Below are 15,924 nucleotides of genomic sequence, written 5' to 3' on the forward strand. Positions count from 1 at the left end.
TAGGCAGAGAGGCAAGGAGAGAGAGAAAGGGCGAAGTAGGCTCCCTGCTGAGCAGAGAGCCCAATACCAGGCTCAGTCTCAAGACCCTGAGATCATGACCTGAGCGGAAGGCAGAGGCCTAACCCACTGAGCCACCCAGGCGCCCAAAGCCCTAGTTTCTTTTAGTAGGATATGGTATTTCAAGATTGCGTATGAATGTTAGAAGTGATTAACAGTTTCTGGTTTGGCCATGATTCTAGGCCTTTCCAGAGGACAGAGCTAGGCTCTCTGAGTTCCTATGTATTTCCTAATCAAATTCAGGATGTTTGTTTTTTATCCTAACCTCTTCTGTATTACATGTGTATCTCCTTCTATCCTAAGAGTCCTGGTTCTCAAGGGCATTGATGATAGATTTAGAATATCCCATAATTACTTATTTTCGTTCCCTTTTCTGTATTTAGTGCTCACCACCAGTCCTTACTATGATATCTCTTTGGTTGTGTTGGTTGTCTGAAGTTTATTCTCTGGTAGATAACTCTGGAGGGGTTCTCTGAGTTCTTACATAATAAAAGTTCTACCCATATTTATACTTTGAAGGTCAGTTTTGCTGGATAAAAAATCCTTGGCTTACATTTCTTTCCTTCAGTTATCTGAAATATGTTACCCTGTTTTCTTCTGTTATAAAGTGTTATTGTTGAAAAGTCTGATGATAATCTGATTTTCTTTCTCTTTCAAATCATGTACTCTTTTTGCCTAGATGCCAAAGAGTTTTTTTCTTCAAGGACCAATAATTTGACTAGACTTTTCTCTAATATGTTCTTCTAATATTCAAGCCTTTTTTTTTTTCCAGGAAGGTTTTCTGGAATTACAGGTTTGATTATTTGTTCTGTTCCCTTTCATTGTCTATCTTTTTTAGGAACTTTTTTTGTTTGTTGGCTTTTCTAGTCAGCAATATTTAAGAACTTTGTCCCAGATTCTTTTTATCTTCATTTTTAAAAAATTGTGGCGAAATATAAAAGTTTACCGTTTCAACGATTAAGTGTACAGTTCTGTAGCATATTCACATCGTTGTGCAACCATCACCACTATCCATCTCTAGAACTCTTTTCATCTTTCCCAATTGATACTCTCTACCCATTAAACACTAACTCCCAATTCCTCCCTCCACCCCTAGGTCCTGGTGACTACCATTCTACTTTCTGTCTCTATGAATTTGACTACTCTAGGTACCTCATATAAGTGGAATCACACAATATTTATCTTTTTGTGACTGGCCTATTTTACCATGTTGTAAAGGTTCAACCATGTTGTAACATGTCCATTTTCTTTTAAAGGTTGAGCAGTGTTCTGTTACTTATACGTACCACATTTTGTTCATCAATTCAGCCATTGACACTTTACCTTCTACCTTTGGCTCTTGTGAATAATGCTGCTCTGACCATAGATACACAAATACCTGTTTGACTCCCTTTTTTTCAATTCTTTTGGCCATTCTATAAGTGGAATTGCTGGATCATGTGGTGATTCTATATTTAATTTTTTGAGAAACTACCATTTTCCATAGTAGTTGTACCATTTTACATTCCCATCAGCAGTGCATAGAGGTTCCAGTTTCTCCACATACTTGTCAACACTAGCCATCCGAATGAATGTAAAGTGGTAATGGGTGTAAATTTGTTGTGCTTATTTGCTCTTGCATTTCTTCTAGTTTAGTCTTTGTTTCTAAAATGACTTTTTCTAATTTTTCTTGAGTTCTCTCACCTCATAATTGAGGTTTTGTAATTCTGATGTATGTTACTCTTTTATGTTTTATATCTTTTTTTTAAAACTCTGGTAGCTCATTTAAAAATAGTACATTATCGGGGCGCCTGGGTGGCTCAGTGGGTTAAAGCCTCTGCCTTCAGCTCAGGTCATAATCCCAGGGTCCTGGGATCGAGCCCCGGCATCGGGCTCTCTGCTCAGCAGGGAGCCTGCTTCCTCCTCTCTCTCTGCCTGCTTCTCTGTGATCTCTGCCTGTCAAATAAATAAATAAAATCTTTAAAAAAAAAAAGTACATTATCATTTTGATCCATTTTGGTTCACATTTTTCTGTAAATGTATTTAGAATCTTAAATATAGGCACATACTTTTGTGTAAAAGAGTACATACCTTTAAAAATAAGTAAATTATTGAAGATTTAGGAATACCAAAGTAGTCTTGAGTTGGTTGACATTTAAAACGGTTGCAGTTTTTGTTTTATTAATTTATAAATACTTAGAGAACCTTCTATTTCTGCGATACCCTGTTACATGTGCACAAATGTAAAGTACCATACTGTCCTCAAGAACTATTTCATACACCACAGTAACCAAATTTTTATGATTTTATCAGGTCACGTGGTTACAAATGGAAATAAATGGGTAAAATGCTATTTTAACAGACCAACATATGCATGCGGCATAATTATAAATAGAACTACAAAGTGTATAGCAATCTTAATTTTCCCCTTTGCACAACAATTAAGGTACCTTTTTGTCCATCTTTAGTTTACCTCCTGTTCATAAGGGTGCTTAGAGAAATGTGAGTGTTGACAAGGGACAGTTGTTTAGGTCTGTTTCTGGATCTCCTTCCCCAGTCATATTTGGTGGGGGAGAAAGTTGAAAAGAAAAGAGCATTAATAGCCTCTAGGAAAATACTTGAATAAGTACTGAGCTCATTTTACCTGAGTACAGAACCTCATCTGGCAGGAATTCAAATTGTGGTTTCAAGTCCTTCCTCCAAAAGCATAAGAGAAGCTTGTAAGTTAGGAGGTTGGGATAGTGGTAGAGTCCTGAATAAATCTATTTACATTGTATCTTTTACAGATGTATCTTCCAAGTTTAATATGTTTTATTTGCTTACTCATTTATGAACTTCATTATAAAACATTAATGAAATATCTAATGTAATAAAGGACTTAGTACACCACATTAGGAAGCTTTAAATTCATTCTACAGGTAATAGATAGCTACCACTGTCTTTTAAGTGGGAGAATTATGTGGTCCAAAAAAAACCTGCACCATATAATAGACACAAATAATTAGAACACAGTCAGGATTTCATGAGCTTTAAGAGTTCTACCAACAAAATAGCAGAAAGGTTAAAGTTATAGATATGGCTGCTAATGGTAGCTACCATTTATTGAGTATATATTCTGTGTCACTTTTGGAGGTATGAGCACCAAATACTGGATTTTTGATATTTATTCATTTTGAGAATTATGGCATTTCAAACAAGTAACCTTAAAAGTTATGTATAAATGGTATGAGGTAATTATGCAGCAAAAGCAAATTGTGTTGCTATTGTTCTCTAAGCTGAAAAGGTGAGATTAATAACTGATAAAGCTATAATGTTGCTGTTCTCTATAATTTAAATCAGAAAACATGGTTTTTTATTTTTTCTTTATAATATAATTTTATGAGGAAATTAGCAAGACATATGCTGTCATAAAGGCTACTTTGTAATTTCTGCTTTTCACCCTATAGAAAAAAATGTTTATCAATTTAATTATATCATTTACCACTAGTTGGCATTTGCTTTGAAGTGTTATTAGACTGGTCTGTTTTAAAGTTACTATTTGTTTTTATCAATTCTGAAGAATTCTTGATCTGAAGATGTATAAGGGTGGTAATATTAAATGTATTAATGATAAGATATTTTCTTTGGCAGTTTTTTTGGAGGGTGTTGTGGTAAAAAGAGAGCGGTCAGAATTAGGATGGTAGAGAAGTTACTCTATTTTGTTTACCCTTCAATAAGAGTGGTCTTGTTAAAGACTTGAAATGCTTTTCCCTGTGTGAAGTACAGTGAGCTTTGCTAGAAACTATTAATACTTTGTATGATTGCTTTTATTTCTAGCGGATTTTGGAGTATCAGCTAAAAACACAAGGACAATTCAAAGAAGAGATTCCTTTATTGGCACACCATATTGGTATGTATTCAGCTTTATGGATTTATAGTATTATGTCAGAAGCTCTTATCACCTATTATCACTCATTAATTTTGCTCACATAATTGATTATACTGTCTCTCTTTTATGTGGCTTGCAATTATTATTCTTAAGTTAAACATCTTAACTTTTCAATTCTCTGTCTTCATAGGATGGCTCCTGAAGTAGTCATGTGTGAAACATCTAAGGACAGACCCTATGACTACAAAGCTGATGTTTGGTCCCTGGGTATCACTTTAATAGAAATGGCTGAGATAGAACCACCTCATCATGAATTAAATCCAATGCGAGTGCTGCTAAAAATAGCAAAATCAGAGCCCCCTACCTTAGCACAGCCATCAAAATGGTAAAATACTCTAAACGAAGCCTTTTACAAAGCAAAACTTGATGTTTTATTCTCCCAGCTTCTCAAGGGTATTTAAGTTTAGTTACATGGTACAAAGACTGTATGAGTAGAAAACTGATTTTTGGTAGGTTTTTTTTTTAAGACTTAACCACACAAACTCTTATAACTAACTTTTTCCATAAATTTGAAAGTATCAGTGATTTGAGGTCTACATGAAGCAACTGTATATAATATAGTATTTTTAAAAAGATTTTATTTATTTATTTGACAGGGAAACATAGCAAGAGAGGGAACACATGCAGGGGGAGTGCACCGTGAGAGGGAGAAGCAGGCTTCCTGCTGAGCAGGAAGCCCAGCGTGGGGCTCCCTGGATCCCAGGACCCTGGGATTATGACCTGAGCCAAAGGCAGATGCTTAACAACTGAGCCACCCAGGCGCCCCTATAATACAGTATTTTCTATACTGTAAGAAAGCGAGGAATATATGTGGTTAATTTATATTTGTGGAATTTAATAGAAGAGTTTCTGTGATTTTTTGCATACTTGGGAATATGTGACTATATCATAATGTCTGAAACCATGACTCTACATACATATATATTTAATTTTATATTTAAAGATGATATCTTAATATTCATCTTAATATTATTATGAAATCTTAGTATTCTCATTAACCAGTTTTGTTATGTTGAATAGTATTACATGCATTAAAAAACACAACTGTAACTTATCAGAGTTTTGTTTGATCTTAATAACAAGAAAATAAAACAATATCATTGTTAAAATTTTATTTTGAAGGTCTTCAAATTTTAAGGACTTTCTAAAGAAATGCTTGGAAAAGAATGTGGATTCCAGGTGGACTACATCTCAGCTACTGCAGGTAAGAGAAGAGAAATATGATGACAGTGATCATGTCATTGTTTTAACATCTCGTTATGAAGAATCCAATTTCAGATTCATTCAGTGTATTCTCTTTTCACTCAAGTTTCCCTGTGGAAAATTGGAATACACTGTAGTAGTAAACATTTGCTTTACAAACATGTGCTGCCATTACCAAAAGGCATTTAACTTACAAGTCATTCCTTTTGTGCTTTTTTGATTAAGTTTAATTGTATTCTTTTTATTCTGTTATTTCCATTTTGTTAGTTATTTCCACTTTGTCTCTCCAGTTTCTAGAAAGCAAGCCCCTTGGGGGCAGGGGTAATGAGCTAATTTTTTTTTTTTTAAATATCTCTTACAGTGAGGATAAATATTCAATAATATTTGACTGTTGAGTTTTAAGAAAATGGTGTTAAAGTGATTGGATCAGTTTGTTTCATAGGAGGACCTATTTGTAATATCTGAAATAGAAACTTATTAAATAATATTACAGGTAAACAAACAGAATGACAAATCTTGAGGCAGTTACTGTTAGATTGAGTTACTTTTGCATCCTAGTATTTTAGGTTGATCTATTTATCTCAGGGAAAAAGCAGAAAAAATTGCCTTGCTCTGTGCAACAGGTACATCCCTAGAACACACTTTCTCTTATTATTTTATTACTCCCACTTTAGAAGGTCTTAGTCTGTGACAGGCACTATTAAGTACTGCTGAGTGTACAAAAATGAATAAAGTGTCTTCTTACTCTGAAGAATATTAGAACCATGTCATAAAACCAGGTATATGCGGACCTTTTTTTTTTTTTTTTAAGATTTTATTTATTTGAGAGAGAAAGGGCATGAGCAAGTGGGAGGGAGGGGTGAAGGGGGAGGGAGAAGCATGTCCCCTGCTGAGTGGAGACCCCAGTGCAGGACTGGATCTCGGGACCCTGGGATCATGACCTGAGCTAAAGGCAGATTCTTACCTGACTGAGCCACCCAGGTGCCCTTATTTGCAGACACTTTTAACAGAACTCTAAAGCTTTTTGTAATTCTTTTATTGAGGCTTTTTCTAGGATTTATATATATTGTTACTTTTTAAGAGCTAAAAATGTATCCATTTGAAACTTGCTTTAAAATTTAATTTAGATTATGAAATTTCAAACATAGGAAAGTACATGTACCCAGATACGTGTTACCATTTTTGACATATTTCCTTCAGATTCTTTTAAGAAAGTACATAGTTGCAGGTAGCCCTATTACTACTGCTCAGTCCCCTTCTCCTTCCTTGCCCAGATGCAACATTATCTGAAGTTGTTTATATTTTTGTTATCCACGTATTTATATTTTTACCACATAATGACATGTGAATTATGTGTCTGAAATTTTATAAGTGTTTCAACTATTATTAAGTATGCTCTTCTTAATGCTCAAACAGCATCCCTTTGTTACGGTTGATTCCAACAAACCAATTCGAGAGCTGATTGCAGAGGCAAAGGCTGAAGTAACAGAAGAAGTTGAAGATGGCAAAGAGGAAGATGATGATGAGGAAACAGAAAACTCTTTGGTCAGTATTTAGAAATGAAATGTTATTTAGGTAATATTTAAAGTTAGGTTTTGAGGGGCGCCTGGGTGGCTCAGTGGGTTAAGCCGCTGCCTTCAGCTCGGGTCATGATCTCAGGGTCCTGGGATCGAACCCCGCATCGGGCTCTCTGCTTGGCAGAGAGCCTGCTTCCTCCTCTCTCTCTACCTGCCTCTCTGCCTGCTTGTGATCTCTCTCTGCCAAATAAATAAATAAAATCTTTAAAAAAAAAAAAAAAATAAAGTTAGGTTTTGAGGTGTAATTGCACCTGTGTCTAAAGATTAATTGATAGGTAGCAGTACAAAACCTTTAATTTTAGGGGTGAAGATTAACAAGTTTGCCTTTTGCTACCCATTTTTGTCATATTTATTTGAAGATTTGTCAGTTCTTTAAATTATATATATATATAACGTCATCAAATTTTAATTAAGATATTAAATCATTATGTATTGTTTAAATCCTATATCTGTATACAAAATATATATTGTTTTGGACTCCATCTTGAAGTTATGTTTTAACACTAAAAATGTATAAAATCTTTTTTAGCCAATACCTGCAAGTAAGCGTGCCTCATCTGACCTCAGTATTGCCAGCTCTGAAGAAGATAAACTTTCACAAAATGCTTGTATTTTGGAATCTGTCTCAGAAAAAACAGAACGTAATGCTTATGAAGATAAATTTAACAGCAAAGTTCTTAATGAAAATCTCACCACTGGTGAACCTGAGAAAGCTGCAGAGGGTGTTAATGAACATATTAATGATGCTCACTTAGAAGCTATGGCTGAACTTCGTAATAGAACAACAGTAATCGAGGAAAATGGAAGAGAGGAGAAGAGACCCAAGCTTGAAAATTTGCCTGACACAGAAGACCAAGGAATAGTGGACATTAATTCAGTCAGTGAAGGAAAAGAGAATAACATAACTTTAGAAACAGATACTGAACATAATCTGAAACCTGAGGAAGAAAGGGATCAGGAAAAACAACAGATATTTGAAAATAAGATTATGAAATCTGAAGAAACTAAAGATACTGCTCTTCAGACAATGGATTTAGTTTCTCAAGAGACTGGAGAAAAAGAGGCAGACATTCAGCCAGTTGAAAATGAAGTTAAATTTACAAAGGAAGACAGCCAAGAGAAATTGGGAAAAGATGACAAAATTCTAGAAGATGTGATCAGTGATACAAGCAATTTGATAGGAAGGAATGAGACAGGAGATGTTGCTCAGAAGGCAGTTGAAAGCAATGCTGAGGATGCTCAGGGTAATGATGGGAAAGAAGTGACTGAAGTAGACCAGAAATTAGTAAGTAAGCCCACAGAAGGTCCCGAGGCTGGTGTTACTGAGAAAGTTCCTATTAAAGATGTAGTGGAAACTAATGAGATAGATCAGAAATCTGTGGAAGGTAAAGATGAGGAACAATTAATCAGCAGTTTAGAGAACATAGTGAAGACCAATGAGGAATCTGGGACAAATGAAGGTGAGGAAATTACTGAGTCCAGTAGCACTGAAGAAAGAAAGGTCAGACGTGCAGTAACTCATACGGACCACAAGGTTTTAGGAAGTGAAACTCGGGATGCTCATGAAGCCACTGTTCAGATAGATACAGAGCAAAAAGCAATTCCATGTGACGTGCCAATTAAAACAGAACCTCAACTGACTCCATCTTTACAGCCCAGTGAACTTCAGCCTGTTCCAATACCGAGTATTAATATCAACTCTGAAGATGCAGAAAATAAAGGGGAAATAGGTGCATTATCAAAAACTGAAACCATGCTGGTTCCAGAATCTGAGAATCAAAAGGAAAATGATACTGATTCAGGCACTGGTTCCACTACTGATAATAGCAGCATTGACTTGAATTTATCCATCTCCAGCTTCCTAAGCAAAACTAAAGACAGTGGATCAATATCTTTGCAAGTAAGTATATGTGGGTCCTTGTTTGGGTTTTTCATCATTTTGGCAATTTACAGTTTAGGTGAAACAGACATTTTGAAAATAAAACAGCACTCAATCAGTGTAGTACCAACCCTGTAAAACTCTTAAGGCCTATGAAGGCAATCAACTAAAAAGAATGAAGGAGGGGGTGCCTGGGTGGCTCAATGGATTAAAACCTCTGCCTTCGGCTCAGGTCATGATCCCAGGGTCCTGGGATCGAGCCCTGCATCGGTCTCTCTGCTCAGCAGGGAGCCTGCTTCCCTTCCTCTCTCTCTGCCTGCCTCTCTGCCTACTGTGATCTCTGTCAAATAAATAAATAAAATCTTAAAAAAAAAATGAAGGAGAGAGATGCTGGATGTAATCTTTTAATTTTCTGGTAATACATATTTTTGCCAACCTGATGTAAACAGTAGAAGTTACTTGGTGTGGTTGAATTCTCTTATTGCACATATTTAGATATATTTTAGGAAGAATCCTTAATATATGAAAGAATTGAGGAAAGAATGATCACTTTTTAAGCACATTTAGAGTGTAACAGTCCTTGATTTACCAGTGGCCCATACATTGTTGCCTCCTCAGTCACAGTTATCACTACTGCTGTGAGGACCACTATGAGAAAACAAACGAAAAGTCAAAAACTAAAATACAGAACACTTAGAGCTTTTATTTTTTATTTTATTTATTTATTTTTTAAAGATTTTATTTATTTATTTATTTGACAGGCAGAGATCACAAGGAGGCAGAGAGGCAGGCAGAGAGAGAGAGAGGGAAGCGGGCTCCCTGCTGAGCAGAGAACCCGATGCGGGATTCGATCCCAGGACCCTGAGATCATGACCTGAGCCGAAGGCAGCGGCTTAACCCACTGAGCCACCCAGGCGCCCCACTTAGAGCTTTTAGAGCCATTCTCCAGTCTTAGTGTGCTTAAGAATTACCAGGGATATATATGATTTAGGGATATTAACTAGACTTAATGGTCTTAAATGGTGATCATTTACCAATACATGCAGATGTTGAATTGTTATGTTGTACACCTGAAACTAATATGCTATTTATTATATGTCAAGTATACTCAACATGAATAAATTATTTTAAAAATGAGTTTCAAGGGGAGCTATGTGGAGGTCTGGGGTAGGGCCTAAGAGTCATTATTTGTAACAGAAGATCCATGGAATTCTGATACAGGTGAGCCATAGACTACTTAAATACTCTGGGTTGACAGCAGAAGAGAAGACTGTACAAAGCAGGAAGAACTTAGGAAACTGACCTTAGAAGCTCCTGGGCATGACTGATGAGTCTGCCTCTCTGCACCAAATTATTACACTTATTATCTAGATTATTTGCAGTTAAATTCCATTAATTTGAACTGAATAACCTTTTTAAAAAATTCAAATAGTTTTTTTGAGAATTAAGGTGATATTAATTGTAGTTACTTGAATAGGGACTGAAGAAAATAGGATGTTTGGATTTACAGGGTGGCATACCCACTTTAGGTTTTAGGGGAAGCCTGGCTAGATAGGGTTCCATAGTCCAGGGCTTAGGAAGAGAAGCATGAGTATACTGGCCGCCTGGAGAGTTGAACACTAAGATATTGCAGAAAGATGATTGGAAAGTGCTAGAGACAAACTAAAATCCTAAGGCATTTTGAATTTAAGTACTTTCATATTCTCCTTTTACTCCTCCTGCTTTCAAATCCTTCCCCCATTTCAAAATTATTTGCTCTTAGTATTTATATGTATGCCAACTATCTTTTTTGGAATGTTATTCTTCTGTTATTTCTATTTGGACTTTAAAAACATTTGGATACCAACTGAGGAATGGAATTTGGTCTTGATAGAGAATTGTAGGCAATAACTCAGGCAGTAGAAGCGTTATCTTTCTAGTAACTCTAAAATCACATGTTCATCTCTGTTTCTGAGATGGAGGAGAGCTGTTGATATTATTGTTGCTGATGAAATGGATTTTGATTACAAGTCCTGGCAGTGTGTAAAAATTACCTGGGGAGCCTTTCTAGAATGCAAATTCTCACCACCCTGTTGATTCAGGTTCTTTAAGGGATGAGCCCCAGGCATTCATTTTTAAGTGTTTTTTCAGTGATTCTAAAACTGAAAAACAGAGGTATCTGAGAACTTAAGGTCAAAAGAGGAAGAAAAATGATTAACATGTAAAGTTAGCTAATTAGTCATTTATGTGAATTGTTTTTTACCACCTGTGTCTAATTACAGTGTGGTGTCATAAAAATTATACGTTCACAGCTCTGTGTTGTGTTTTGTTGAGGAGAAAATGTTTTCTGTCTCCAGTATTTTCCGTATAAAGCCTAACTAAAATAAAATCTCACTCAGGAAACAAGAAGACAAAAGAAAACGTTGAAGAAAACACGCAAATTTGTTGTTGATGGTGTAGAAGTGAGTGTAACAACGTCAAAGATAGTTACAGATAGTGATTCCAAAACTGAAGAGTTGAGGTTTCTTAGGTGAGTAGAGAACATAATTAAAACCGGTTTTATGACTTCCTTTCAGTCTCTGCAAAGTGTGAAGAAATAGAGAAACAGGAGTTAAGTCTTGGCTAATTTTGGATTATTCTTATTACTTTGGCATTTGAAAATATTGTTAAAGTTTTTTTTTTTTAAAGCATTACTTCAAAGGTATAATTTTTGCTATCTTCCCCATTATTGCTGTTAAATTTTATCAGACGTCAGGAGCTTCGGGAGTTAAGATTCCTTCAAAAAGAAGAGCAGAGAGCCCAACAACAGCTCAATAGCAAGCTACAACAACAGCGAGAACAAATTTTCCGGCGCTTTGAGCAAGAAATGATGGTAAAGTCTTAGATTTTGTACCATTTTGTTAATACTGAAATTTAGTGCTTAAAAAAACCCACTTTTAAAATTTGTTCTTTGATTATGAGATTTTTCTCTGGCTTTGTTAGCATTTCTAGACTTTATCTCTTTGGTGTTCTAATATGTCTTTTTTCCTTTTGCATGAAAGGATCTTCTATCTCAGTCTTCCTGTCACTGACTTAACAGTGTGATGTGTGTCTTCCAGTTTTCTTTGCTTAAAATTTATCATGAAAACCTGGAATCATAAAGCCAGTGGATGGTCTAGAAAGTTCTTAGGTGTGCCTATTTCTGGATAATTTTTCAGTGTTAAAATTTGACCTCTCAGACTTAGGATCCAAGATTTTAAGGCAGTCTAGAATAGTTTTCCTCAGGCCTGTCTGGGTATTAGAACTACTTGGGGCTTGTTCAAACACACTTACTTCTCTGCTCCTACAGTTAAGCTTCCACATCCCTATTCACAACTCCTAGAGAAATTGGTGCCGACGAGCCAAGGGTAATTTGTCATGGAGTCTTTCAATTTTTACCTTGTTTCCAAACTTGGAAAAGGAATAAGTTATGTGTTAAAAAGTTTTGGTAATTTATTGAAACATCTAGCTTAATGAATGTTTTAAATGTAGTTCTTTGGCTGTTCTTATAAGTAGTAAGAATTGTTTTCTGTGAAATATGGCATTGTTGATTACATTTGTTGAATCATACCTGAGAATTCTTTTTTTTTTTTTTTTTTTAAGATTTTATTTATTTATTTGACAGAGCAGGCAGAGAGAGAGAGAGAGGAGGAAGCAGGCCCCCGCTGAGCAGAGAGCCCGATGCGGGGCTCGATCCCAGGACCCTGGGATCATGACCCGAGCCAAAGGTAGAGGCTTTAACCCACTGAGCCACCCAGGTGCCCCCATACCTGAGAATTCTTAAGAAAATAATGAACTTTTATTCTCATTGACTATTTTTATAGTACTCAATATTCTTTTTTTTTTTTTTAAGATTTTATTTATTTATTTGACAGAGATCACAAGTAGGCAGAGAGGCAGGCAGAGAAAGGGGAAAGCAGGCTCCCTGCTGAGCAGAGAGCCCGATGCAGGGCTTGATCCCAGGACCCTGAGATCATGACCTAAGCTGAAGGCAGAGGCTTAACCCACTGCGCCACCCAGGTGCCCCAGTACTCAATATTCTATTTTCAAGAACCGTATAAAAATTGCACCTTTTTTTCCCCAAATATTTTCTAAAATGTTTTGCTTTTTACTTATTTTTTTGTCTTTTATTTTTAGTTTTTAGAGCTGGGGGGAGGGGTGAGGGGAGAGGGAGAAAGAATCATAAGCAGGCACCATGCCCAGCCTGGAGCCTGTTGTGGAGCTTGATTTCACAACTCGGAGATCATGTCTGTGCCAAAATCAAGAGTCAGATGGTTAATAATAGCCTCCCAGGTGCCCCTTTACTTGTTTTTTTTTAAATATTTTATTTATTTATTTGACAGACAGAGATCACAAGTAGGCAGAGAGGCAGGCAGAGAGAGAGAGAGAGAGGAGGAAGCAGGCTCCCCGCTGAGCAGAGAGCCCGATGTGGGGCTCGATCCCAGGACCCTAGGATCATGACCTGAGCCGAAAGCAGAGGCTTTAACCCACTGAGTCACCCAGGCGCCCCCCTTTATTTGTTTTTTAAATAGTCTTTACAAATATTAAACTCTATGTATATCCAAAATTATATAATATTCAAATATTAAATAAGCAGGAATTTTTTGTTGAAAGAGCAGATTTATAATTTCAAAAGATTTGTCTCAGTGAAATAGGATGTTTAAGATTCTTAATGGGGGCAGGCACCTGGGTAGCTCAGTCAGTTAAGTATTTGCCTTCAGTTCAGGTCATGTTCTCAGGGTCTTGGGATTGAGCCCCTTGTTGGGCTTCCCACTTGGTGGGGAGTCTGCTTCTTCCTTCATGTCTTCCTCCCCTGCTTGTGCTCTTGCGTGCGTTCTGTCTCGCAAATAACTCAATAAAATCTTTAAAAAAAAAAAAGAATCTTAAGACTAAATCTGAATATGACAAATAATGGTACATTATTAAAATGGACTTTGGATAATACCTTTGATTTATCAAACATTTATTGGATAAATGTTGAAATTTTTCTGACTTCAGTACTTTATAGCAACTGGATATTCTTCTGGATTGTTTTTTTTTTGTTTTTTTTAAATTTTTTAAAAAGACTTTATTTATTTATTTGACAGAGATCACAAGTAGGCAGATAGGCAGGCAGAGAGAGAGAGGGAAGCAGGCTCCCTGCTGAGCAGAGAGCCCGATGTGGGGCTCAATCCCAGGACCCTGAGATCATGACCTGAGCCGAAAGCAGAGGCTTTAACCCACTGAGCCACCCAGGCGCCCCTTCTGGATGGTTTAATAATTTTAAACATTCTACTCCTTGTATAATAGACAAAAGTATTTTCTGTGTTAGAAAAAAAACTACTCATTTTTTTTCTTTTAAGATTTTATTTATTTGAGAGAAGAGCGATAGCGCATGCATGCATGAGTTGGGGGGCAGAGGGAGAGGGAGATGCAGACTCCCCGCTGAGCAGGGAGCCTGATGTGGGGCTTGATCCCTGGACCCGGGATCATGACCTGAGCTGAAGGCAGATGCTTAGCCCACTGAACCACCCAGGCACCCCAGAATTCTTACCTTTTAAAAAAATTCCTTAACGTGTTTTAGCACATTCAGTTTTTTCAATATTGCAAAGGTTCTGTGTCACATCACTAAATTTTCTTTTTAAATTTTATTAACATATAATGTATTATTTGTTTCAGGGGTACAGGTCTATGAATCGTCAGTCTTATACAATTCATAGCACTCACCAGAGCACATACCCTCCCCACTGATCATCACCCAGCCACCCCATCCCTCCCACCTGCCTTCCCTCCAACAACCCTCAGTTTGTTTCCTGAGATTAAGAGTCTCCTATGGTTTGTCTCCCTCTCTGGTTTCGTCTTACTTCATTTTTCCCTCCCTTTCCCTATGATCCTCTGTCTTGTTTCTCAAATTCCTCATATCAGTGAGATCATATGATAGTTGTCTTTCTCTGATTGACTTATTTCACTTAGCATAATACCCTCTAGTTCCATCCACATCGTTGCAAATCATTGCAAATGGCAAGATTTCAGGGGTTTTTGATGGCTGCATAATAGTCCATTGTGTATACATACCACATGTTCTTTATCCATTGATCTGTTAAATTTCATCACTAAATTTAAATGCTGGGTATGTACTCTTAGTAAACATCGTCATTATAATGAGTTTAATATGAATGATACATTGTTTTACAGAGCAAAAAGCGACAATATGATCAAGAAATTGAGAATCTAGAAAAACAGCAGAAACAAACTATTGAACGTTTAGAACAAGAGCACACAAATCGCTTACGAGATGAAGCCAAGCGCATTAAAGGAGAACAAGAGAAAGAGTTGTCCAAATTTCAGAATATGTTAAAGAACCGAAAGAAGGAGGTAAGTGTAACTACTGTTTTTAATTACGAAAGCTGGTTTTTTTTAATGTACACTTAAGACTACAGAATTAGGAATGATACTTGAGAGTTAAATAGTAGTCATTCATTCTTTATCTTGGTCTTCCCAACAATTATGTAGGGTAATAGTAAGGTGAGGTGTTATCCCATTTTACTGTCAAGAATACTGGAGTAGAAGAGGTTTTTAATGGTCTGTTCAAGTTCACAAACTACCATTAAATGTCCAGCTAAACCTTGAACCAAGTCTTCAAATTAAGTCTAGTTCATTTTCCTTTCGGTCTGTCATTTTTCCTTTATTAATGTAATAGTAGAAATTGTTCTTTCAAGAAAACAGTAGAAAATAGTAGAAATTGGTTCTTTCAAGAAAACTTACTATGTTGTGTTTCCAGGTGCCAACAGTAATTCATCTTATCATTTATTTGTAATATTTAATTCATACTTGAAGACTTTTTCTTGAAAAAAAATTTTTTTCTTGGTTAGCATTGTGCCAAAACAAAAGCTGAGTACCATTGAAATTTGAAATTATAAGTCCATCAAATTGAGAAATACTTTAAGAATCACATGTGGAGAATATCTTTGTAAAGTCGTTTCTTTACAGTGAATTATTAAATTTTTCCTGAAACTGTTCCATATTGTTAGAGTCTGTGCTGTTATTTACTATGAAAGATGGTCATTGATTCAGAAAGAAGATTTATATATTGTATTAATGTCTTTTTCTTCCCCCAATTAAAAGAGTTTTACCTATTAGTAAATGTGATTTTATGATTTATCCTGTACCAATACACTAGAGGTGTGGGGGAAGAATTTACCTTTTCATGATAGAAAAGACCCCAGGGATAATAATTATGATTTAGTTCTGTTAGGATTGGAATAAAACTCTCGGCCAAACCTGTAAATGCATATTCACTTTTGTTGTACTTCTAAAATACCAAG

General features: G+C 36.1%; 1 protein-coding gene across 2 annotated transcripts in view; it reads left to right on the forward strand.

Moving 5' to 3' along the window:
* SLK (STE20 like kinase) overlaps positions 1-15,924 on the forward strand; it is a 64,595-nt gene that overhangs the window by 27,504 nt on the left and 21,167 nt on the right. For both annotated transcript variants that reach the window (XM_047702135.1, XM_047702136.1), the window contains exons 5-12: positions 3,853-3,925; positions 4,095-4,289; positions 5,087-5,168; positions 6,584-6,712; positions 7,274-8,644; positions 11,002-11,132; positions 11,351-11,474; positions 14,795-14,974. In XM_047702135.1, coding sequence (XP_047558091.1) covers positions 3,853-3,925; positions 4,095-4,289; positions 5,087-5,168; positions 6,584-6,712; positions 7,274-8,644; positions 11,002-11,132; positions 11,351-11,474; positions 14,795-14,974 — 2,285 coding nt within the window. The remainder of the gene's footprint in view (positions 1-3,852; positions 3,926-4,094; positions 4,290-5,086; positions 5,169-6,583; positions 6,713-7,273; positions 8,645-11,001; positions 11,133-11,350; positions 11,475-14,794; positions 14,975-15,924) is intronic.

Source organism: Lutra lutra, chromosome 14, assembly GCF_902655055.1.
Source record: "Lutra lutra chromosome 14, mLutLut1.2, whole genome shotgun sequence".
Lineage (NCBI taxonomy): Eukaryota > Metazoa > Chordata > Mammalia > Carnivora > Mustelidae > Lutra > Lutra lutra.